We start from the raw sequence: 26605 nt of genomic DNA, 5'->3' as shown, positions 1-26605 counted from the left end.
ATAATAATAATAATAATAATAATAATAATAATAATAATAATAATTCTCTGATAGATTAATTACATCGGAAATATGGTATAATCATTTATGGATTTATCGACATAATTATTACCAATAAATATTCATTAGGATCTTTATCTTCAAAGATTTCATTACACATCAATGCCAATATTTATTTATCTTTAGGTGTTAAACCTTTATATAAGTGTGAAATGAATCTTTATGTTTCAAAACCATGGTGGGGATAAGTATTAAGCAAGTCTTTACACCTATCTCAATAATGATAAATGTTTCTCCTAGTTTTTTTTTAGTGAATGTGGTGATTTGTCTTTATAAATATTTTATTCAGTGAGAAGGAAAAAAATCTCTTCAAAAATTATTGATGCATTTGATACCAAACATGAATAGATCTTGACCTAGTATTTTGTAACCATATTTTAAGAAAAAAGAAAAAAGCTTTAGAGTAATGGTGTTCATGCTACAATTTAAGTCATTGTAAGTGTTACAAATATCTTTCTTTAAATTCTTTCATATACAAGTATGGATTTTATGAATCTAAGCCAAGAAAATTTGGTAAAAGTTAAATGATACTTGACTTAAAATTGAAGTAAAATGCATCAAAAGAAAAAACTATACATGATGGTGCACTTGTCCTTGTTGGATTCATATGGTCTTTAAGTGTTCTAAGATGGTTATTATCTTTGTGAAGTGGCTAGTTATCTTCATCGACCATGTTTTCTAAAAAAGATAAAGATTTCCTAGAAAGTCTACCACTTAACATGTGTAACCAAAATTTCATGCAAGTGCAGAAAGAAAATAGAAAAAGAAACAGAATAAAAAAAAAGTGAAAATAGAAAAACAAGAATAAAATTTATAGTTTGTACACTAACTTATCTCCCCGAAAATGATGCCAAAGACTTGACACAATCAAATAATTGATGTTTTTTTTTTTTTTTCTAAATGCAGGAGTATCAAAGTAATAAATAGCCTAACAAGATTGAGGTCAATATATAGGGAGGTTAATGATACAAAACCATAAATAATAAAAGGAACAAAGTTAAAGAGATATAAAAGATGTGATACTAATGTAAAGATTTAATAGAGATAACACAATTACCAAGGTTAGAGGATTAATTAATGATATTTTCAACATGTATAGTCCAAACTTTTTTTATTACTCAACTAGAAACCACACATAAAAGAGGTTTCAATCGAAGGATTTATCATTAATGGCTCATTTCAAGTTATTAACATGATCATATTAATTATCTTTAATTATCTTATTTGAGTAATGCCAATACTTTTAAATATTATCAAGTATTCATGACGTTAATTTATGTCAACAACAAACCAAGGTCCTTTCATAACATAAGTGTTGATTCTCCATACGGTAGGCTAATAAAGAATCAAGACTTGCCACTTAACAAGCAAGATATTAGGATTGATTAAGATGATAATTATAACACATGTTACACTTTCTTGGATTTAAACATTAAAGTCCATGTTGAGTTTGTATTATACTTATTCTTACATTATTGGTGTAACATTTTCACATTGAAAAAAATAAAATAAAATAAATAAAATAAATAAAAAAGAAAAACATAAATAAACAAGATAAGAACATGGTTATGATATAAATTAACTAAGAATGATAAACAAAATGATAAGCATAAACACGAGATTAATGATAAAATAGCATGCAATAAAACTTGAATATTACAAAAATGCAAAAAAAAAAAAAAGAGCAAAAGCATATGTCTTGATCTAAAAACCAATATGTATAAATGAATGACAAATGCCTTCTTTTATAAGTTCAAATTTTAAACTATTAATGGTGACTAATTAATTTGATGGTTTAATTAATTGGGTGGCTAATTATTGATTTAGTGGCTGGATAAAACATCATAATTTGAATAGATGATCTATATGAAAGTTGTAGGTATTTGTCTCAGCTTTCCAACAAAAAAAATAGGCTCATTTGGTTTCTAGAACTCGAGATATGGGCAAAATAATGAACAAAGTTTGGGATGTAGAAAAAATTTAGACTTCTCTTCTGTTGCTAAAATTTGAACTTAAAAACAATAGTATTGAGTCTTATGACACGACCAAAAGTTTGATGTCATCTCCCAAGTGCAGGAGTGTCGAAGTAATAAATAACCCGGCAAGACCGGGGTCGAACCACAAAGAGGTTAATTGTATAAATTATAAATAACAACGCAACAATAACAACAACAACAATAACAATAATAACGATAATAAAAACAATAGTAGTACTAGTAATAGTAATAATATTAATAATACTCAGTACGTGGCGTTGTTATACCTGAGAATGATCTAAAAGATCGGGTCACAGGTTTTCAGCCTATATACTGAGTTTATGAACAGATAATAATAATAATAATAATAATAATAATAATAACAACAACAACAATAATAAAGAAGAGAAGGAAGAAATTAATGAGAACTTTGAGTTGAAAGATTAATGTAAGGATTAAACAACGATAAAAATAAATGTCAAGGTTAGAGAATCCACTGATGGTACTTCAAACAAGTATAGTATAAACTCTTATTACTCAATTGGAAAACACACATAAAGGAGGTTCCAATCAGATTATAAATTGTTAACATGATTACATTAGTTATCTTATTCGAATAAAGCTAATACTTGTAAATGTTGGCAGGCATTCATGATTATAACTTATGTCAACAACAAATCAAGTTCCTTTCATAGCTCAGGTGTCGGTTATATCATACAGTATGGGCTATGAAAGTACCAAGTATTTGTTGTACTAAGTGTTATACAACATAAATCTAGATTAACCATTTAACAAGCAAAGTATTAAAAGTGAACAAGATAACAAATATAAAACATGTTAGTATCCAACGTTAAGGTCCATGTTAAGTTTATATTATACTTATTCTTAAACCATTAGTGTACCCTTTTCACCTTGACATAATTAACTTAGCTAAACATAATGAAAGAAAGAAACATAGATGAACAAGATAAGAACATAAATGAGAAAGAAGTTAACTAAGTAAAGGAAAGGAAATGAAGTGCATAAACTTGATATTAATGAAAGCAAAACATAAGCACTATAAAGAGAGAAAGCAAGAGCATGATCTTGATCTGGAAACCAAGATGCCTCAATACATGGTAAGTGCCTCCTTTTATAGGCCAAAATTTGGAACTATTGATTTGTTGACTAATTGATGAGTGGGTGGCCACATCTTGACTTGGTGACAATCCTTATCTACTTATCTGAACAAGACGTCATTGCTAACATCATAATTTTTCCAGAATCCTCAAGAATGTTCTAAGAAATTGTCTCATCTTTCGAAAAAAAAAAAGATGAGGTCATTTGGACTTCTAGAACTCAAGATATGGGCTGAACACTAAATAGTGTCTGGGCTGCAGGACAGCTTCGAACTTCTTCGTTGTTCCTTCAGTTTGGACTTCAAAACGACATTTGTAAATCTTGGGCTCCTTATGAAAGTTGTAGGCCTTTGTCTTACCTTTCCATCCATATAAAATGGACCTAAATATGAGATCTAGAGCTCCAGATATGATCCAATTACGGAGCAATGTTCCGGTTTGGACTGCACCGCCATCTCTTTTCTAAGTTTGGCCATCTCTTTGTCCTTTCACTTTCAATACTTAAACTTATCAATCAATCCTTTTATTTATGTGATAGGCTTTCATTTAAGATGAACATTTACCATAAATTAAGGTATCTTATAGTATCAAACTTGTTATTATAAAACATGCTTTAGTTAAGGAGTTATTGATACTTCAAGTGTAAAATGATGATTTAAAACCTTGATAAACATGCACTTTTAAGTACTAATCACACCCCCCCAACGAGCTTATTACTAGTCCCTAGTAATCTAAAGCGTTAAAATAGAGAAACAATTTGCAAGTTTCACAAAGCAAGGCATTCATCATTCAACTTCTATTAATATATCCAGATAAACAAACTCTCGTTAAATTTATATTACTGCTTCATACTTCTTAAACAAGATATTAATAAACCTTCTTTTTATGTGCTCAATATATGAAAACATAGATGATGGGGCTTTTGTTGGAAGAAAACAATATTATGTTCAAATGTTTGAGGTGAACTTCCTTGGGTTGAGATTATTATTATTATTACTTTTTTATTTTATTTATATACACATACAACTTAAAACACAATGTATCTTTAACCTATGTAACGAGTTTTAGGCTAATGACTCCCAGACCAGTTGGTCTTAGGGCATTAGGTGTTGAGACACCCCTACAAGCTTAACAACTCGGGTTGCAGATACTGATACGTAGATAGTGCAATGTTTGATCCCCTTAAGCTTTTTTCCTTAACCCATGTAACAAGCTTTGGGCCAATAGCTCCCAAGTTAGTTGACTTTAGGGTATTAGGTGTTAAAACACCCCTTCGGGCTTAATTGCTTAGGTTAGGGAGGCTACGAAACCAAACTTATCTACGTTTTTATTATCATCAATATTATCAATAATTTTTTTTTTTTTGCAAATTATATATTATCCCTTCCCCTTAGTTGTTACCTTCAACAAAAGAATATAAATAATGTAATAATCCAATGTGCAACCCACAATCATATGTTAAAGTGTGTGTGTGAAAATGAAGGTTTAATAATACTTGTTAAATGAGTATATGAGCAGAATCAAGTGATAACAATCTGAGAGTTTGTAAACCTGAATATTTCAAGAAGTATTCTAATAGGCCTTGTTATGAATATTGCAAATAACCATTAGAAAATTTTTACTAAGATGCGTCTCAAGAATAATTCCTCTTTACTCTGCCATCCTAGTAATAACAGTTTTGCCAAATGGTTTTTTAAAAACAAAAACAGTTAGTTGGAGTTTTTTTTTTTTTTTAACTACTACCTTTTCCCCCTAACCAAAACGAGACATTGTCCTCAATGTCCTAAGGTAGAAAGATAGAGTATAGAAGACATCACCTGAAACAACGAACAATGACAAACCTGAAACACACTTAAACAAATATAAGAAATAACAAAACAAAATAATATGCTATTAATAAAACCAAAAGACACAAGGTTTCACAGATGAAGGCTCAAATCTAATCTAAGCTTTTTACGGCTTTCCTTAGCTGACCAATCTAGGCGACTCATGCAAGGATCAATGACAGGGATGAAAGATTGTAGTTGGTCAATCAATTGTTCAGCAGTAGTAGTAGAGATTATGATTTGTCATGCTGAAGATGTTAGAATTTCCTGTTCCACAGCTTGATCAAGGAAAGACAACAACTTATCATAAAAACCATTAACATTTAACAAACCTATAGGTTTATGGTGAATGTGCAGTTGGGCCCAAGATGAAATATGAAAGATCTCTTCCAATGTGCCCAGACCACCTGGTAAGGCAATGAAGGCATCAGCATGGCTAAACATGGCATTCAGTCGATCAGACATTGTTGGGACCTGTAATTCCTCTCCAATTGTTTTTCCAATGATGTCCCCATTTGTCAAAGCTTTGGGGACAACCCCCAAAACTTGACTGCCTCCTAAAAATACAGCCATTGAAACACCTCCCATTAACCCAAGGCTGCCTCCCCCATACACTAAATGAATCTTTTTCTCAGCTAGTACTTGACCAAGAGGATTTGCTGATTCTAAAAACTCCTTTTCTTTCTCAGGGCTGGATCCACCGAAAACACAAATATTTCTTATGTGATGACTTGAGGAACCTGCCATTTCTACACACTTCTATATTTGATGAATGTATGGGATGAGTAGAAATGAAGGGAAGGAAGAGAAGAATTTATAGATGAAAAAGTGAAAATGCAATCATACCACCTATATGTAGGCCAGCTGTAGTCTCACACTCTCTCTTTATTTATTTATTTTGACAAAGCATGTATGTACAGGTAGTTGTGATTGTGGCTCATATCTTTCCTTGGTTTTACGTCCAAGAATGGCTTAAACGCTCTTTTATGGGTCGGGGATAGGCTTCCCATCCAGTGACTAGCATCATCAATGTTTGAATTGAAAGCTTTAATAGCCCAATAAGCTTTATGTTTAATTTCCACAGGCAAGTGACAAGGTTTTCCATAGACTAGTCTATAAGGTGACATACCTAATGATGTTTTATATGTAGTTAGATAAGCCCAAAGTGCATCATTAAGTCTTAAAGACCAATCTTTCCGATTAGGGTTCACCGTTTTCTCCAAGATCTGTTTGATCTCCCTATTAGGAAGCTCTACTTGTCCACTTATCTGAGGGTGATAAGGGGTGGCAACTTTGTGTGTGATTCCATATTTCTTCATTAAAGAAGCAAATGGCTTGTTGCAGAAATGTGTTCCACCATCACTTATTATTAGGGTTGATCATTTCCGGTTCGGTTCGGTTTTTCACCAAAAAAAGCAACCAAACCAAAAAAGAAAGAAAAAAAAAGGACACCCGAAACCGAACCGGACCCGGCCCAAACCGGCCGGTTCCGGTCCGGTTTTTTAGCCAAAAAACCGGACAAACCTATATGCATTTTTCTTGTTTCCCCCAATCTGTCCGCCTCCATTCCCGCCTACAGACCAGCTCCCCTCGAGAACCACACAAGACTTTTCTCTTCCCCATCTCCAGTTCCCTTCATCTCCTTCGACCAGATCTTCCATGGATGATCTCTCTGGAGAACTTCAGCTGCCAAGTCACAGAGCTGAAGTTGACTGAGTTGAGTTACAACCTTTTCCTCTTCGTCCTCAGACCATGGAATAGCTTCCAAGCATTCCAAGCATGACTCAATCCCTGTTTCAAACATGATATCTGCAGATACCTAGAACAGAACACTAGTATTACCATTGCTTAAAGTTCAGCAAGCAAAAAAAGTAACATAATTATTCCACATACAAATCTCTCCCTTGAAAATTAAAAAAAAAAAAGGACAAGATGCATCGAAAATCAAAACCCAGGAAAGACGAGATCTTGAGGAAAGAAAGAAAACAAGAAAAGACAGAATTTAAGTATACCTTGAGGAAAGCCAAGACCCTGGAGACGTCCTCATCCATCAATCTCCTCTTCAGATCATGAGAATACATCAAAACTAAAGTCTCCAATTAAACCTCAACATCATCACAGTCATTGATCTCCACAGATTGCATAACAACCCCTTGTTCTCTCCCTCTCAAAGTATCCCTAAAGAAGCCACTCATTTCCCTGCCAGATCTTCCATCCCCCCCCTCTCAGCCCACAAAAAATAATAGAGCCAGAGAGGAGAGCGGCGTGCATTGCAACAAATTTTTCTATTTATATCAGGGCGGAGTACAGACTACAGACCCCTTTTTTTTAAACCGGTCTGGTCCGGTCCGGTTACCCGGTTTTTGCACTGAAAAACCGAAAACCGAACCGAACCAGGGTTTTTTCTATATAATCTAATCGGTTTACTCGGTTTTATTATTCGGTTCGGTTTTTTCGGTTAATTTTTTGTCGGTTTTATCGGTTTACTCGGTTTTTCGGTTTTTTTGAACACCCCTACTTATTATGGCTCGAGGGATTCCAAATCGACTCAAAATATTGTCTTTCAAAAACTTTATCACTGTTTTGTGATCATTGTTTCGACTTGGAATTGCCTCTATACATTTTGAAACATAATCTACTATGACTAATATATACACGAAACCAAATGATGGAGGAAATGGACCCATGAAATCTATACCCTAACAGTCAAAGATCTCAATGACAAGAATAGGATTTAAAGGCATCATGTGACGTTTTGAAATAGATCCCAACTTTTGACAATTTTCACAAGTCTTGCAGAATGCATGTGAGTCTTTGAACATGGTGGGCGAATAAAATCCACTTTGTAAGATTTTTGCAGTTGTCTTTGTTGATGAGAAATGACCCCCACATGCCTCAAAATGACAAAATTTAATGACACTACTTACCTCATTGTCAGGAATGCATCTTCGAAATATTTGATCAGGACAATATTTGAATAAATAAGGGTCATCCCAATAAAAGTTCTTCACTTCGTTCAAGAACTTTATTTTGTCTTGGGTACTCCAATGAGCTGGCAATTGTCCTGAAACAAGAAAATTAACAATATTAGCAAACCAAGGCATTCGTACAAACAGAAAGTAAAGATTCATCGGGAAAATAGTCATCGATTGGTGTGATGTCAGATTTTGAATCTGTTGTCAATCTTGACAAATGATCTGCAAAAACATTTTTGGTGCCTTTCTTGTCTTTGATTGTGATATCAAATTCTTGAAGTAACAAAATCCACTGCACCAATCTAGCCTTAGAATCTTTCTTAGAAAGAAGATATTTCAATGCTGCATGATCACCAAAAACAACAACAGGTGAGCCAACTAGATAAGACCTGAATTTATCACAAGCAAATACTACTACAAGTAATTCTTTTTCAGTGGTGGTGTAATTCATTTGAGCACTATTTAAAGTTTTACTTGCATAGTAAATCACATAAGGTTTCTTATCTTTTCTTTGTCCCAAGACAGCACCCACGGCATAATCACTAGCGTCACACATTATTTCAAAAGGTAATGACCAATCAGGAGGTTGAATGACAGGAGCAGAAGTAAGCAAGTTTTTAAGTTTAACAAAGGCTTCTTCACAATGTTCAGTCCATTCAAAAATATTATCCTTTGTTAGAAGGTTACTCAAGGGCTTAGATATTACACTAAAATCTTTGATGAACCTTCTGTAGAAACTAGCATGTCCTAAGAATGATTTAACATCTTTAACAGATTTTGGTGTTGGTAAGTTGGCAATTAACTCGATTTTAGATTTGTCAACCTCAATTCCTTTCGATGAAACAATGTGACCAAGTACAATGCCGTTTGTTACTATAAAGTGACATTTTTCCCAATTCAGTACAAGATTCTTTTCTTCACACCTACTTAAAACCTTTTCTAAGTTAGTCAAACAATCATCAAATGAATCACCAAAAATAGAAAAATCATCCATAAAAATCTCAAGAAAACGTTCAACCATATCACTGAATATGCTAAGCATGCATCTTTGAAACGTGGCTGGTGCATTACATAATCCAATAGGCATCCTTCGATATGCAAAAGTACCAAATGGACATGTGAAAGTAGTCTTCTCTTGATCTTCCAATGCAATTTCAATTTGATTGTAACCTGAATAGCCATCTAGGAAACAATAAAATTCATGACCTGCAACTCTTTCTAGGATTTGATCAATGAAAGGTAAAGGGAGATGATCTTTTCTAGTCATAGAATTAAGTTTCCTATAGTCAATGCACATGCGCCAACCAGTAACAGTCCTAGTTGGAATTAACTCATTTTTCTCATTTGTTATCACAGTGACTCCAGACTTTTTGGGTACAATTTGGGTAGGACTTACCCATTTTCTGTCAGAAATAGGATAAATGATTCCATTATCTAAAAGCTTAATGACTTCATTTTTCACTACTTCTTTCATATTAGGATTAAGCCTTCGTTGCATTTCTCTAAAGGGTTTAGCATTTTCCTCCAAATAAATCTTGTGTGTGCAAATCAAAGGGTTAATTCCTTTTATGTCAGCTATGGTCCATCCTAATGCATTTTTGTGTATTTTCAGAGTCTGTAATAACTTACCTTCTTGATGTGCATTAAGTTTGAAAGAGATTATTACCGGAAAAGTTTCATTTTCTCCCAAAAATGAGTATTTGATATTAAATGGTAACGACTTCAATTCAGGTTTTGGTGGTTGAACACTTGAAGGTATGGGCTCAATTGATCGTGATGGCAATTCTTCAATTTGTGGTCTCCAATTGCATGCCTTTGATTCCTCAAAGTAGACTATTTGCAAATCATCAGATTCATCAATCTCAGTTTCACTGGAAGTGGTTTGAAATTGATCATGAACTAATTTTTCAATAAAGTCCACTTCCTGTAAATCATTATCATCTCCAGGTTGCTTGTAAATGTTGAAAATATTCATCTCCAATGTCATGTTTCCAAATGATAGCTTCATCAGTCCATTCCTATAATTAATCAATGAGTTAGAAGTGGCAAGAAATGGACGTCCTAAAATGACAGGAATTGAATTACATGCTTCAACAGGTTGTGTATCCAAGACAACAAAATCTAAAGGGTAAATGAATTTATCAACTTGTACTAACACATCCTCAACTATTCCTCTAGGCACTTTTACAGATCTATTGGCAAGTAAAAGAGTTATAGAGGTTGGTTTTAACTCACCTAGATTGAGACTTTGAAAGACTGAATATGGAAGTAAATTCACAGTAGCTCCAAGATCAAGTAAAGCTCTTTCAATTTTATGTTCTCCAATAAAGCAAGAAATTGTAGGACAACCAGGGTCTTTATATTTCAAAGCATTATTGTTTTGAAGAATGGCACTTACTTGTTCGGCTAAAAAGGCTTTCTTTTTCACATTCAGTTTTCTCTTCACAGTGCACATATCTTTCAAAAATTTAACATAGGAAGGAACCTGTTTAATAGCATCCAACAAAGGTATATTGATCCTTACCTATTTGAAAGTTTCAAAGATTTCAGAGTTGTGATTGACTTTCCTTTGTTTGGTCATGGCATGAGGAAATGGAAGTGCTGGCGGGGAATCAGCCTTCTCTTTGCAATGTTCAGGTTCAACCCCTTCCTTACCCTTAGAGATAGACTCATCATCTTTCTCACAAGGTTCAAGAATGGGTTTTTCAATAACCTTACCACTACGAAGAGTGATGACTGATTTGACTTGATCCATGTGTTGGCTTCCAGAACTACTCGTATTTGCATTGTATTTCCCTTTTGGATTTTGCTGTGGTTGAGATGGAAACTTACCTTTCTCTTGGAAACTGAGAGCAGATGTTAATTTTGCAAGAGCATCTTTAAAATCTGTCATGCTTTGAGCAAGTTGAGTGTTGATTGTCTCCTGCTTTTCAATGAATGCATGCAATGTTTCCTCAAGATTTCTTCTAGGAGGTGGAGCATAAGGAGGTGCATATCCATGAGAATTTTGAAAATTATGGTGTGCTTGAAATGGTGGCTGTGAAGTTTGTGCATTGTTGCTATCACTCTTCCAACTGAAATTTGGGTGATTTCTCCAACCAGGGTTATATGTTTGTAAGTATGGGTTATGGTTGGGTCTTTGGAAACTGTTTAAAGCATGAGCTTGTTCATGGAGGCATTCCTTAAAAGAAGGCAAAGTTGGACAATCATTTGTTGAGTGTTCCTTGGTTTCACAGATTTGACACACAATGTTTTGAACATATTTTAATTGACCATTCTTTTTCAATTCAAGTGCTTCAATTTTTCTAGCTAAAGATGCAAACTTGGCTTGGAGGTCATGATCTTCCCTAAGGTTGTGCATACCTCCACTAGATGTATGAGGTTGAGTTTTACTTGGTGCCTCATAAGTACCTGTGGTGTCCCAATTTTGAGCATTTTCGGCTAGCAAGTCTAGGTACTCCATTGCTTTATTAAGGTCTTTATCTTCGAAAGTTCCATTGCACATCAATTCAACCATTTGCCTATCTCTAGGTGTTAAACCTTCATAAAAATGTGAAACCAATCTCCATGTTTCAAAACCATGATGAGGGCAAGTATTAAGCAAATCTCGATACCTATCCCAACATTGGTAAAATGTTTCTCCTGGTTTTTGAGTGAAAGTGATGATTTGTCTTTTGAAAGAGCTTGTTCTGTGAGACGAAAAAAAACTTCTTTAAAAATTGTTGTTGCATTTCATCCCAAGCACGAATGGATCCTGGTCTCAAATTTTATAGCCATGTTTTAGCTTTATCTTTTAATGAAAAAGGAAAAAGCTTTAATCTAATGGTGTTCATGCTACAATTGAGTCATTATAGGTATTACAGACCTCCTCAAATTCCCTTAAATGCAAGTATGGGTTTTCTAAGTCTAAGCCATGAAAAGATGATAAAAGTTGAATAATGTCTGGCTTAAATTAAAATGAGAAGCATCAGGAGGGAAAACTATGCATGAGGGTGCACTTGTTCTTGTGGGATTCATGTGGTCTCTAAGTGTTCTCATACGGTTATTCTCATTATTCTCATTATGAAGCGATTGATTATCTTCTTCGGCTATATTTTCTGAAAATGATGAGGATACCCTATAAAGTCGACCACTTAGTGTACGTGACCAAACTCTCATGCACGTGTAAGAAGACAATAAAAGGAAGAAAAGAGAATAGAAGAAAAAGAAACAAAACAAAACAAAACAAAGAAAACAAAAGTTAGATAAAATAAAAAGTGAAAAGAGAAAATAAATTAAATATTATAATTTATACAAGAATTTACCTCCCCGGCAACGGCGCCAAAAACTTGACACGACCAAAAGGTTGATGTCTTCTCCCAAGTGCAGGAGTGTCGAAGTAATAAATAACCCGGCAAGACCGGGGTCGAACCACAAAGAGGTTAATTGTATAAATTATAAATAACAACGCAAGAACAACAACAACAACAACAACAACAATAATAACAATAGTAGTACTAGTAATAATAATAATAATAATAATAATAATAATAATAATAATAATACTCAGTACGTGGCGTTGTTATACCTGAGAATGATCTAAAAATCGGGTCACAGTTTCCAACTATATATACTGAGTTTATGAACAGATAATAATAATAATAATAATAATAACAACAACAACAACAACAACAACAACAACAATAATAAAGAAGAGAAGGAAGAAATTAATGAGAACTTTGAGTTGAAAGATTAATGTAAGGATTAAACAACGATAAAAATAAATGTCAAGGTTAGAGAATCCACTGATGGTACTTCAAACAAGTATAGTATAAACTCTTATTACTCAATTGGAAACCACACATAAAGGAGGTTCCAATCAGATTATAAATTGTTAACATGATTACATTAATTATCTTATTCGAATAAAGCTAATACTTGTAAATGTTGGCAGGCATTCATGATTATAACTTATGTTAACAACAAATCAAGTTCCTTTCATAGCTCAGGTGTCGATTATATCATACAGTATGGGCTATGAAAGTACCAAGTATTTGTTGTACCAAGTGTTATACAACATAAATCTAGATTAACCATTTAACAAGCAAAGTATTAAAAGTGAACAAGATAACAAATATAAAACATGTTATATCCAACGTTAAGGTCCATGTTAAGTTTATATTATACTTATTCTTACACCATTGGTGTACCCTTTTCACCTTGACATAATTAACTTAGCTAAACATAATGAAAGAAAGAAACATAGATGAACAAGATAAGAACATAAATGAGAAAGAAGTTAACTAAGTAAAGGAAAGGAAATAAAGTGCATAAACTTGATATTAATGAAAGCAAAACATAAGCACTATAAAGAGAGAAAGCAAGAGCATGAACTTGATCTGGAAACCAAGATGCCTCAATACATGGTAAGTGCCTCCTTTTATAGGCCAAAATTTGGAACTATTGATTTGTTGACTAATTGATGAGTGGGTGGCCACATCTTGACTTGGTGACAATCCTTATCTACTTATCTAAACAAGACGTCATTGCTAACATCATAATTTTTCCAGAATCCTCAAGAATGTTCTAAGAAATTGTCTCAGCTTTCCAACAAAAAAAAAAGATGAGGTCATTTGGACTTCTAGAACTCAAGATATGGGCTGAACACTAAATAGTGTCTGGGCTGCAGGACAGCTTCGGACTTCTTCGTTGTTCCTTCAGTTTGGACTTCAAAACGACATTTTTAAATCTTGGGCTCCTCATGAAAGTTGTAGGCCTTTGTCTTACATTTCCATCCATATAAAATGGACCTAAATCCGAGATCTAGAGCTCCAGATATGATCCAATTACTGAGAAATGTTCCGGTTTGGACTGCACCGCCATCTCTTTTCTAAGTTTGGCCATCTCTTTGTCCTTTCACTTTCAATACTTAAACTCATCAATCAATCCTTTTATTTACGTGATAGGCCTGCATTTAAGATGAGCATTTACCATAAATTAAGGTATCTTATAGTATCAAACTTGTTATTATAAAACATGCTTTAGTTAAGGAGTTATTGATACTTCAAGTGCAAAATGATGATATAAAACCTTGATAAACATGCACTTTTAAGTACTAATCATCTTAGGCTCTTATGAATATTTTAGGACTATGTCTTAAGGTTTGGCCTTTGAAAACTATTTATAACATTGTTTTGTTCATTGAGACATTCCTTGAAAAATGGCAAAGACAATCATTAGATGAGTGTTTATTAGTTTCACATATTTGACTCATAATTACTTGAACATATTTTAATTAACCACTCATGTTCAACTCTAGTTCCTTGACTTTTCTAGCTAAAAATACAAATTTAGTTTAAAGGTCATGATCTCCCTAAAATTGTAAGCATCCTCCACTTGATATATAGGACTGAGTTTTACTCAGTGCCTCCTAATTTTGAGTAATTTCAGTTAACAAGACTAGGTACTTCGTTACTTTATTAGGATCTTCATCTTCAAAAGTTACATTGCACATTAATTCCATAATTTGCTTTTCTTTAGGTGTTAAACCTTCGTAGAAGAGTTAAACTAATCTTCATGTTTCAAAACAATGGTAAGGACAGGTATTAAACAAGTCTTTATACCTATCCCAACACTAGTAAAATGTTTCTTTTGGTTTTTTAGTGAAGGTGGTGATTTGTCTTTTAAAAGAGTTTTTTCGGTGAGAAAGAAAAAACTTTTTTAAAAATTATTGTTGCATTTCGTCCTAAGCCCGAACAAATCATGACCTAAGATTTTATAACCATGTTTTAGCTTTATCTTCAAGGGAAAAGGAAAAAGCTTTAGTATAATGGTGTTTATGTTATAATTCAAGTCATTATAAGTGTTACGAACTATTTCAAATTCTTTCAAATGAAAGTATGGATTTTCTTAATCTAAGTCGTGGAAATTTGGTAAAAGTTGAATGATACATGGCTTAAAATTAAAGTGAGATGCATCAGAAGAGAAAACTAAACATGATGGTGCATTTATTCTTGTTGAATTCATGTGGTCTTTAAGTGTTCTAAGACAATTATTATTATTGTGAAGTGACTAATTATCTTCTTCATCCATGTTTTTTTAAAGAAAATGAAGATTTCCTAGAAAGTCTACCGTCTAATGCAAGTACAGAAAGAAAAGAAAAAAAATATAAATAAAAGTTAAAAGAAAAAACAAGAATAAAATTTATTGTTTGTACAGTAACTTACCTCTCTAGTAATGGTACCAAAAACCTGACACAATCGAATAATTAATGTCTTATCCCATATGTAAAAGTGTCAAAGTAATAGAGATGTTGAATATACAAAACCATAAATAATGAAATAAAAAGACTTAAAGAGATCTTTAAGATGTGATATTAATGTAAAGACTTAACACAGATAAAACAATTATTAAGGTTAGATGATCCACTAATAGTATTTCAAATAAATATAGTTCAAACTCTTTTTACTACTCAACTGAAAACCACACACAAAGGAGGTTCCAATTGGATGATTTATCATTAATGACTAATTTCAAGTTATTAGCATGATCATATTAATTATTTTAATTACCTTTTTTTAGAAACATTAACACTTGTAAATGTTGTGAAATATTCATGGCGTTAATTTATATCAACAATAAATCAAGATCCTTTTATAGCACATATATTGATTCTCTATGCAGTAGGCTATGAAAGAATAAAGAATTTGTTGTTCTAAAGATTATACACACGAATCTAGACTCATCATTCAATAAGCAAGTATTAGGACTCATTAAGATAACAATTATAACACATGTTAATAAAAAGCTTTCTTGAATTTAAACATTAAAGTTCATATTGAGTTTATTTTTTACCTTGGCAAAAATAAACTTAACGTAAAAAATAAACTTAACTAAACATAATTAAAAAGAAAACAGTTATTAACATGTGTTATAATTCTTACACAATATTTAAGCTACATAACATATTCAAACTTCTCATTGGATCATGATAGTACCACTAGGGTGTTATCTCACCTTGAAATCACTTTATAGAGTAGTTCTAACATTGGAATTGATTGAAAATGAATTTTAGGTATAATTTTTTTTTTAGATAAAACTAATTGAAAATGAATTTTTAGGTAGCTCGATTTTCCAATGGCCCTCTGATTATCGAATCTAGGTAGAGAAAACAACAGTCAATGGTCGCATGCTCTTTTTTTTTTTTTAAAAAAATAAAGGGTAAACAATATGTTGTTCTCCTCTTAAAAAAATATATAAAGGTGCGCGATCTTAAGATAACTAACCTGCAAGCCTGAGCTTTTTTTATTATGGCTTAGGCATGTTTGGGCACCGATGCCCATATGCTTGAGGCTTTATTTTTGTTTTTAGTTTTTATAATTATAATTTTAAATTTTTATTATATTTTTTGAATTTTATTTTTTTAATATTTAATTTATTTTAAATTAATCTTTTCTCGTATAAGTATAATTTTACAACAATCCAGGGCACAAATATCAATGTCATGAAGGGTGACACAAGTACTTTTGGTCAGGCTCATAAAAGGTTCAGCTATCGACATGAATTCATATCTCATAGCTTAAGCAATTCAATTTCCTGTAATATATAATAATAATAAATGCAGCTTTTTGGTGATTGAGTTTGATGATGGTGAAATGTGGTTGTTCCATGTTTATGTATATAATTAAATAAAAGAGAGTAATGAAGCATCTCTCCTCCCGGATATTCCCTTCACCGGTTCTCCTACTACTGAAACAAACAAATAAACAAAATAAATAAAATAAAATAAACAAAACACATGGACCCAATCCTCACCCAAAAAGTCAAAATAATCCCAAACCTCACCCTCCTTCGAAGATTTCCTAGTCTTGACTCTTCTTCTTATGAAATTTCTAGAATTTACTTCGTTGGTCAATTAAATATACTTCATTCTTTGTTTTTTCTTAAATAGTTATTAATTAGCAGACTAATCCGAGAGGAAAAATATTCTTTATCTTAATTTTTTTTCCATATTAAAATTAGATTTTTTTATAATTAAGTTATTCATAATAAAATAACTCTCTCCAAACCTCTTGATTTGGAAACTAAATAATAATAATAATAAAGAGAAAAGAAAAAGAAAAATTATCTATCTTATAAGATTATTTATTTCGCTATTTTCTATTCACACGCACGAAAAAAAGAGGAATAAATATCTGAAACAGAGACTCCCTTTTACCAGAAAAGAAAAAAAACAATAAAACCTATAAAACTTTGTCTCCAAAACATAAAAATCTCTCAAAAGCTTCCGACTCTCGACACCGTTTTTTCTTTCTCGTAATCCCGTGCAATGTCAGGCTCCGGTGGTGTCTCAGCTCCCCGGACCCGAGGAGAGAATCGATTCTATGTTTCACCAGGGATCCGAAAACAACAACAATTACAACAACAGAAGCAGCTGCAGCAGCAGCAGCTGAAGCCGTCGATTTCGAAGGATTCAACGGCTGAGATTGAGAAGAGAAAGGGGTCCGATCAATGTGGGTCGAATTGTTCTGTTTCGGGTCGGGTTGGGTCTGACACTAATTCCACGAATTTGGATCGGTTCTTGGAGCACACTATTCCTGTCGTTCCTGCTCAGTTCCTGCCTAAGGTAATTGATTAAAAAATTGGTAATTTTTTGGGTTTTTGTTGATTTCTGTTTTTTGTTTTTTAATAAAGTTTATATTTGTTGGCTTTTGTCTAGTGGGCTTTTGATCTTGTGGCTTAATTTTTTTCTGTATTGATTAGAGGTCTTAAATTGTGAAGGACATGATTAATTACTTGAGTAGATTAGGGTTTTGAGTTACCTAATTGTATAGGACAATGAATTAGGTTAATTAATCAAGCAAATAATTGTTGACAATGCTTAATTTTGAACGCAATCGTCTGTAATTAATTAGGGTGTTGATTTTAAAGGACACCAATTTGACAATTAATTAGCTTTTTTCAGTTTGATTTACCTTGTTGTTTGTTGATGACATGTTTTGTTTAAAAGGGGTTAGTATTGATTAGAGGTCTTAAATCCTAAAGGTTTAGGGTTTGGAATTCAGTTAATTAATTTAGAAACGACTTGTTAGAATTGTTAAACTTTTATTCCAACTTATCCTATATTACAGCTTCAATTCTAAACGGGTCAATGGGAAAACTGATTTGATTGTTATTGAGTTTGCTTTAGATTGAAAATGAGTTGAACGTTTTATGTTTTAATGGCATGTATGTTCTTTTAATGGTGGCATTTGTGGGTCATGTAGACAAGCATTGGGGGATGGAGAACGCGTGAAGTGCAGCATGACCAGAACTTGTATTTTGTGCTTGGGGATTTATGGGAATCTTTTAAGGAGTGGAGTGCATATGGAGCAGGTGTTCCTCTTCTCTTGAACGGGAGTGAGACTGTTGTGCAGTATTATGTTCCCTATTTGTCTGGCATTCAGCTGTATATTGATCCATTGCGTCCCTCCCACTGGCTGAGGTGAGCCATTTTCTTGGCTTCTTATTTGGTTATATTTTTCATGTTTGTTAATTTTCCCAGTTCCAATTGATGTCCTGGCATTGTTTTGATGGATTTATTGATGTGAACTCTGGATGTATGGCCATTCTTCAATAATATAATCTTAAATTGTACGCATTGAGTTTAGGTGATTGATTAATTTTCTGGCCTAATTTATTTTTATTTGCATGAGGTTTGGACACACTGAAAGGCATTGAATCAACTATCTGATGGAAGTGAAAGGCTTTTAGTACTGTTGGCGAGTATTAGCACTTTAGTTACTTTATAGTTACTAGCACTACCTACTTCTGTCAAATGCTTCCATGGATTTCTCTGTTTGATGATGTTAGCTTGTCCTTTTAATATACAGGGTTTGACGGATATGTCATTTTGTATATGGCTCTTTTATCTAAATCTTAAAGTTGTTATTCCAATTATCAAATGGTTCAAAAGTCTACAAACTTAGTTTTATATGAGAAAGGTTATGGTTTCTTTTTTTCTGGAAATTTTTTTTTTTTTAAATTCCATTCTTAGGTCCATTCACAGTCAGTTCCTCCTTGTGGTTTATATTATAGATGGATCTTTGACTGGAATGGATAAAAAGCAATGGGAGGCTATTGATTTGGATGAAATGAATTCAATTTGATGCATTAGAGCTGTCATTGACGAGGGGGATTTTAAATTTCATAGTTGATTGTTTTATCTGTCTTTCGCTAGGTGTATTTTTCTTAATAGCTTTCTGCGAAGCAAATGACATTTTTCTTGAACGGAAAATAGAAGCAAATTTTGCATCCCAGGGTTGTGTGCTGTACTATCTAGTGTACATAATCCACTGACATGTTGAATCCAAAGTCCAATTTGGCCACCCACCTATGTATTATCTAAAGGTTTACATGATCATTTTTTTTGGTTTATACCCTAAAAACCCTTAATGCAGTCATGATCCCTTTAAAGTAGGATTCTTGGAGGCCAAAACTTCCCCCTTGTGGCTGCAAGTGCAAGAATATAAATAATTGTTAATACTGTTTGGAGAATTTGGAGCCGCTACTTTCATGTTAGTAATGATAATAATTTACAGTATAATTCTTGGTGTACTTTTTGCTGGAATTGCCAAAATTAACCTTTCAAGAGATAATTTGTCATTGGAGTGGCTAAGACATGTACTGATACTTAAAGTTGACATGAATGACTGAATTCCTTATACCACAGACATGTTATGCTGAATTTTAAGAGGGAGGAAGAAGATTTATCCATCTGAATTCCTAGGATTGTGAGTGTGGTTCCGGCACAGTTACATTTGTTGCCTTGTGGAATGTTTCCTGACATCTTCTGAAACTGTAGTGTAAATTTTGATGAAAAGTTTCTCAGTGGTCCACATTGCAAGTATTGACTGATAGTAACATCGTATAATTTTATTTTCTTGAATATGTTGTGATGCAGCAGAAAGGAATTTGCCAGCCTTTCTGACAGAGCACTTCCATTTTAAAATTGTACTGGCTAGATGGGTACTTTTGGTAATTGGATGCCTATGCAGTACAGAAGTTTTGATAGTCATTCCAATGGAAGGAATGATAAATTAAAAGTGAACAGCCTAATGTTTGAAACTATAGAACTGTAACTATCATGCTTGTTGCATCACATTGTTATTTCTTCCATCTTCTGACAGGAGGCCTGGTGAGGAGAGTGATACCGAGTCATCCAGGGAGACAAGTAGTGATGGTAGCTGTGACTATGGAGCAGAGAGAGTAGCAAGCAATGGTGTTTGGGAACCTTGGAGCCAGCTTAATGTTACAGATGCAAATATTCAGAGTTTGAATAGACTCTCTCTGAGAAATAAACCCTTCAGGGGTTCATCAAGTGATGAATGTGAGATTTCCAATCCACCAGGTCAGCTTATTTTTGAATACATGGAGTATGCTTCACCATTCACACGCCAACCTTTGGCTGACCAGGCAAGTTCCTTGTCTTCAATTGACTTAAGATCTGGGCTTTCTGTTCTTCTTTTTCTTTGTTTATGTTTACCGCATGTTCATGAATACTAACACCCACACCCACCCTTGCATCCCTCCAGATTTCAGTTCTTGCATCTCAGTTTCCAGAACTCAAGACATTGAGGAGCTGTGACCTATCAACCTCAAGTTGGATTTCAGTGGCTTGGTATCCCATATATAGGATACCCATGGGTCCAACACTGCAGAATCTGGATGCCTGCTTTCTAACCTATCATTCTCTGTCAACACCCCTTCAAGGTACATATCTTTCCGTATGTGTATGTCCTTGGTGAACTTTTATATCTGCCTGCAGGCTTATGTGTTTGTTGCATTTCTTGTTGGGACAGGTCAAAACACTGAGGGGATGCAACTTCACAGTTCTACTGTTAGGGAGCTTCACCGAGCTGACATGTCCCTCAAGCTACCTTTGCCAACTTTTGGGCTTGCTTCCTATAAGTTTAAAGTTACTTTCTGGAATCCGAATGGAGTCTATGAATGTCAAAAGGCTGGTTCGTTACTAAAAGCCGCTGACAACTGGCTTAGGCGTTTGGAAGTTAATCATCCTGACTATAGGTTCTTTGTTTCCCACAACACAAGCCCAAGGTGAAGCGAGACCTTTATAAACGATTTTTTAAAGGAAACTGGTACCTTCAGTCCTGTAAGAGGAATCCCAATTTCAGCTCATACTAAATAACCTCCATTATTTTAATGTTGTATGGAGTAGTGTGGAGTTGTATGTCTTCAGGATTCTCAGACTTATATTATGTCCTGGCTCTGCCATCACATATCCTTAAAGAAGTCCAAGAATGGTCCAGTTTTTTTTATGCAATGATTTTCTTGCGCTTGAAGGAGCTTTCTGATAAGTTAAGTATCTTGGTGCATTGGCTTTTATTTGAGGAGTTGCAGATTCGAAGGAGCTTTCTGATCACAAACGGTGCTCGGATCTTATGGACAGCTTTCCAGGCCTGAAAGCTTTAGTTGTTGCAACTTTTTTATAACCTTGTCCTATAAAAACTACTGACTTTTGTATATGGTTGATTCCATGGTAGAATGTTCAATATACTTTTTGTAGCAGCAGTTTCTTAAAATATGATCTTACAAATGCTGTGTTATTTTAAGAAAGATCCGCTAAATGATCTGTAAATGATAACTTCCTCCTATAGACATATAGCTGCAATAGAAAATGCATCAATGGCTCGACTGTTTGTCGCAACAGCTAAAGCTAGTCATTTTTTCAGACGGAAGGCAACATGGTTTTCAGGCCGTGGGTTTTGTTTCCTTTTAGCCGTCCAGGAAATCCATGTTTACAAGTAGCTATTTCCCAAGTTGAAAGAAGGGAATCCAGAAACCACAACTTGAAGTTTGGAAAATGGGACCCTTCCACCTTGGAAAAGTCTGCATTTTGCCTTCTACGATATTTGGGTAGACTAATGGCACCATCCAACATTTTTTTTTTTTTAAATGAGTTTTTATTTAATATTTTTAAATTATTTTAATATAGTGATATTAAAAATAATTTTTTTTTAAAGACGTTATTTTATCTCTATTTCAATATTAATCGGGCTCAATATTAATCCGTTTATTTTTTCCATTATGCACAGGAGCTCTAAATACAAATAGGAGTACATAGTAGTCAATCGGACCTAACTAACACGACTTGTGTCACAAATTGAACAGCTTTCCTCTTCACTTTGCTCACACTCCTAACATTATATTAACAATCCTCTCATAACTCCTCATCGAGAATGGTGGAGAGCAATAGTCCTTGGACAAACTCTGATTTCTGGGACTTCTCCTGGTCCTCGTCTGATAGATGTGGATGTTGGACTTTCCTGCTGACACCAAACTGATGTTAGAAATCTTGAGAAAGAAAAACTCCACAACATAGTACAGGTTATCAATTACATGGCTCAAGTTGCATTCGTTCCCTTATGGATACCTTTCAAAGTTTCTTGTAAAGGTATCAGCAGTCTCAAGTTTGTGAATTTGTGAATATCATGATGACTTGTATTACAGAACTCATTATATTACAAAACTAAATTGATGAATTTGTGAATATCATGTAAAGGTAAAGATGGAATGATCATTAACAGTCTCAAGTTTCTTGCTAAAAATTATGGAATCAGTTGAATACAAGCTTAAGTCAATCTTCCAAGCCATAATAATAGAATCCTAAAACATAGTCAGAACAAATTATACACCGTCAGTAAACCTCAAACTCCACAAATCATTACCTATTCATCCAGAGAAGACTATGGTATCAGCACTACTAAAGTTCCGTCCTTGCCTTCAAGGGTTTGAGATCATGGAGAGACCGATATTCTAAACCTAAACCAAGCAAAAAGTACCTTAAAGGCAGTAACTCTACAAATTGCACAATGATTCTAGAAAATTTGAACTTCACACATCATCGCCTATTAACCAAATACTCAAGTGTTTGAAGACATCCTCACATTATAGATTAAGAAAAGATGTATATTTGAAGTAGTCAGTCTTATTCTTGGTTTCGTTACCAGATAGATCGGAGAAGAGGCTAATGAGTTCAGCAACTCATGTTTCCAGCCCTAAATCATTACCTTTTAGTTCATATTTTGGATACCAAAATGCAGAAACTTCTTTTATAAATGGAGATCAAATGCAGTGGCGTATATGGGAAAACAATAGTGATCATACCTTTCTAGAAACTCCTCAGTTGTGCTCCCCTTCACTGAGCTTCCTTCAACAGAAGAGAGAGGTTTTGCATTCAGTGGTTTGTCAAAACCGGGAGGATTAAATATGAAAGGTGAAAGCAATGGATCAGGTTCTGTATTGGAGGACGAAACAAAGCACGAAGATCCACCAAGGAGGGATTGTAAACTTCCTTCTCGCAGCTCTTTTCTCAATATAGAAAATGCTGAGTTAGCTCCCCCCTTCCGCAGTCTCCTCTTACGCTGCACGTAATCTCCAGTCAAGGAACTTCAACAGAGAAATCGATACAAACCAATAGTTTGGACACTGTTAACCGGTAACTAACAAGATAGGAGATTCCTAAGCACCCCTTTAATGTTGAAAGTTTCCCGTGAGCCTAGAGATTCACTAGGCAGATTTTCAGCTACCAACATTACCTAGTTCACTTTTCCATATAATTAACATCTAAACTACATAACCATGCATGTTTGGTTGTGTGTATACCAATCCAGATTATGCAAAAAAAAACCAGAACCAAAATTTTAAATGTTAAGAGTCAAATTTTGAGATAAAAGGATATATTAAAGAAGTTCCCATGCTGCCCAGTAATGTGAGTAACAATGTTCATCCCCACCCTTTTAGCACAAACTGGACATACCTGAAAACAAACAATTCCAATATCATTTCAGTAACAGTCTCTCGACAAAAAAAACTAGGAAGGTGTAATTAATAGTGTTACAAAAAGAAAATGACCAATTTATATGCTCTAGTATAAAATTAAAATTCCTCAAAAACAAGGCGACAAACTCACACAGTTCACCAAATTATCTCATTTAAAATCAAACCCCATAGAGCTCTTTACCAAAAGCAATTTAACACTAAAGAACTAAACTTTTTAATTTACATCCATCAATAGAACTCGATAAGAATATGATACCCCATTCTTGGCTTCAGCAGGATGCTCTTCATCGATGTGGCAAAAGAGACCAACAACATCAAAATCCTCGCCGCAAAAAGGACACAGATACTCTGCTTTCAAATCCTCTTCTGTTTCAGGCTCATCATACAGATCTAGCACCACAAACCAACAAAAAATCCAAAAGAAAAGCAGCTTTCAGACACCATTTCTTACTAAACTAAGGGCATTACAAAAGAAATGAAAGATTTTAAACAAACCAGATCGACTCTGATATCTTCTTGAAGAAGTTGAGAAGCGAGAAGCCCATGAATCAGAAGCCATCGCTCTATTGGTTTCTCTGTTCTGTGATAAAAAAATAAAAGGTTTAGACTTTTATGAAGATAAAGAGTGAAACTTCTGTGAAGGGTGGGGGTGATAGTAAACAAAGGGTTTAATGGGATGTTGGAGAGGACCAGATAAAGACAGGAAAGGAAGAGGAAACTGCGAGAGAGAGAGAGAGAGAGAGAGAGAGAGAGAGAGAGACAGAGAGCAGAGAAACACTTCTCTACGGAACTAGAGACAGATTATTTGCGTTTTAAAAATATTTTAATTTTTTTATCTTTTTATTTTAAATTATTTTAATATATTAATATAAAATATAAATTTTAAAAAATTAAAAATATTATTTTTATACATTAAAAAAAAACATTATTGAAAGTTTTGAAAATCGGAGCATTTATTTTTGTTAGATTGTGTAATGGAATTTTTTTTTGTTATTTTTTTTATTAATATAAATATTTGAACTAACTTATATATATATCAACTAATTTTATGAATATTGAAATTAATGGTCATGCAAGTTTCAAATAGCCTTGAAGTTTGTAAAACTTGAATTAGTTATTTTTATGGAGTAAATTTAAAGGCTGACTATTTGAACTACATTTCTCATTATTAAATAATTGTTTTATAAAATATTTTAAAGTAATTTTTTTATTTTTTTAAAAAATATTTTTAATATTAAAATAATTTAAGAATTTAAAAATAATTTATCATTTTTTTTAATTCAAAAGTTACAAATAACCTCAAAAACAAGTAGTGTTTGCTTTTCTTTTTTTTTTGGATTAATGTTTTTTTTTCAAAAACTTTCTTGTTTCGTATGAAAGATTTTAAAAAATTAAAATAATATATTTAAAAAGAAGTTAAATGAGTTACTCGGATTATGAATCAACCAATCAATTTTTTTTAATTAAAAATCTAAATAAATTTAAATTTTAAATTTACAAATCAGTTCAAAATATCAATTCAAAGTATGAATGTGTAACTATATATATATCATGAGGTTGGGTTGAATGTGTAACTATATATATATATCATGAGGTTGGGTTTTATGCACTCCATGCTTGCAATATATAATATAATTATCTGAAGTGATATTATTATTGTTTTATAATATTGAAGTAAGATCCAGTCTAATGTATTTCAAAATAGAAGCATTATTTATGGAAAATGTGTTTTGGTACAACATTTGGGTAAATAAAAAAATAAAAAAGAGTTTAGATTATCGATACAGCATAACAGAATATTCACAGCAACATACACAAAAAATTAAAAGAATTTTACAAGTAAATACCGAATTAAGAATTTAAGAACATTTTTAATATGAATATTAGGTAAAGCTATGCTCAACAAGCTCTCGTAGCTCAGTTGGTTAGAGCACCCGTTTAGTAAGCGGGAGGTCTTGAGTTCGACTCTCAACGAGAGCAAATCTGTCTTCCTCTGAGGAGTGAGCTGTGGTAATCATCACAAGGAGGATATCATCATGTTTTTTAAATTATTGGAAACAACTATTTTTACCTCCTTTTAGGGACACGAGGAAGATTGTGTGATGCTGAATCTCTTTGGTTTCTTTTTTTTTTTTTTTGTAACTTCAGTATCTTCCTAGGACATGATTCACATGGCAAATGAATTTGTTTTTTTAACCTAGTTTTCTTTTCAATTAAAATTCAAAAAAGAAAATTTTGAAAAAACTTCTTATAAATATGTCAATGACAACCTAAAGACCTGGATAATGAGAGACTTTATCCTTAAAAAATATTTCTTCACTCTGCAATCCTTTTTTTTTTAAAAAAGAATTTGTACGTAGGTTTAAGTCATTTTATTTTTATCTAAATTAAATATACAGATAACCTGGATAATGAGAGACTTTATCCTTAAAAAATATTTCTTCACTCTGCAATCCTTTTTTAAAAAAAAAAAAAGAATTTGTACGTAGGTTTAAGTCATTTTATTTTTATCTAAATTAAATATACAGATAATTTGATTGATGTCCAAAATATGAAATAACATAAGTATTGTTCAAGAATTTTCTCCCTCCTTTTCTTGGGAATTCTTCCTCCTTGTTGATGAAGTTTTTCATCTTTTTTCTTCTTATTATTTTTTTCAACTCTAAAAAATTGAATATCAATTTCCTTTGTTAATATCTAATATGCTAGTTAATACAACACTAACAATGAAATACTCAATTTCATGGATGACCACCTATTCAAAACCAAATATTCATTATAAAAGATGATGTTTCTAAAACTATATTTAGATATCTTAGTTAACTAGGATT

The 26605-nt window shown here is 33.1% G+C and overlaps 2 protein-coding genes and 1 non-coding gene across 4 annotated transcripts; 2 read left to right on the top strand and 1 right to left on the bottom strand.

Moving 5' to 3' along the window:
* The first annotated feature begins 17107 nt into the window (after positions 1-17107).
* Positions 17108-21497, top strand: LOC118042378 (uncharacterized). Its single transcript, XM_035050030.2, has 5 exons — positions 17108-17559; positions 18200-18417; positions 20102-20387; positions 20507-20684; positions 20774-21497. The coding sequence occupies exons 1-5, from the start codon at positions 17263-17265 to the stop codon at positions 21031-21033; spliced, it is 1239 nt and encodes a 412-aa protein (XP_034905921.1). The 5' UTR covers positions 17108-17262; the 3' UTR covers positions 21034-21497.
* A 483-nt stretch (positions 21498-21980) lies between these two features.
* Positions 21981-24529, bottom strand: LOC118042380 (protein DEHYDRATION-INDUCED 19 homolog 4). Of its 2 annotated transcripts, XR_004686447.2 has the most exons (6): positions 24270-24529; positions 24031-24164; positions 23674-23751; positions 23100-23362; positions 22661-22754; positions 21981-22258 (listed from the first exon to the last, which is right to left on the bottom strand). XR_004686447.2 is itself a non-coding variant. In XM_035050031.2 (5 exons), exons 1-5 carry the CDS (start codon positions 24331-24333, stop codon positions 22153-22155), a joined length of 645 nt encoding a protein of 214 aa, XP_034905922.1. In that variant the 5' UTR covers positions 24334-24525; the 3' UTR covers positions 21981-22152. The 2 variants fall into 2 exon arrangements, 1 of the variants encoding a protein (XP_034905922.1); XM_035050031.2 differs by lacking the exon at positions 22661-22754 and having other exon boundaries at positions 24270-24525.
* Positions 24530-25680: 1151 nt separating this feature from the next.
* TRNAT-AGU (transfer RNA threonine (anticodon AGU)) lies at positions 25681-25754 on the top strand. The gene has a single exon. It is a non-coding gene; the product is annotated as a tRNA-Thr (tRNA).
* Positions 25755-26605: the final 851 nt, after the last annotated feature.

Source organism: Populus alba, chromosome 8 (assembly GCF_005239225.2).
Source record: "Populus alba chromosome 8, ASM523922v2, whole genome shotgun sequence".
NCBI lineage: Eukaryota > Viridiplantae > Streptophyta > Magnoliopsida > Malpighiales > Salicaceae > Populus > Populus alba.
This window is presented reverse-complemented; position numbering and strand designations above follow the sequence as displayed.

Coding starts and splice junctions, on each gene's coding strand:
- LOC118042378 (XM_035050030.2), top strand. CDS start 17,263: ATGTCAGGCTCCGGTGGTGTCTCAGCTCCCCGGACCCGAGGAGAGAAT. Junction 18,418..20,101: donor CGTCCCTCCCACTGGCTGAG/GTGAGCCATTTT, acceptor ATCTTCTGACAG/GAGGCCTGGTGAGGAGAGTG. Junction 20,685..20,773: donor TCTGTCAACACCCCTTCAAG/GTACATATCTTT, acceptor TTGTTGGGACAG/GTCAAAACACTGAGGGGATG.
- LOC118042380 (XM_035050031.2), bottom strand. CDS start 24,333: ATGGCTTCTGATTCATGGGCTTCTCGCTTCTCAACTTCTTCAAGAAGA. Junction 24,165..24,269: donor AAGATATCAGAGTCGATCTG/GTTTGTTTAAAA, acceptor TTGTGGTGCTAG/ATCTGTATGATGAGCCTGAA. Junction 22,259..23,099: donor ACTGAGGAGTTTCTAGAAAG/GTATGATCACTA, acceptor TGGTGTCAGCAG/GAAAGTCCAACATCCACATC.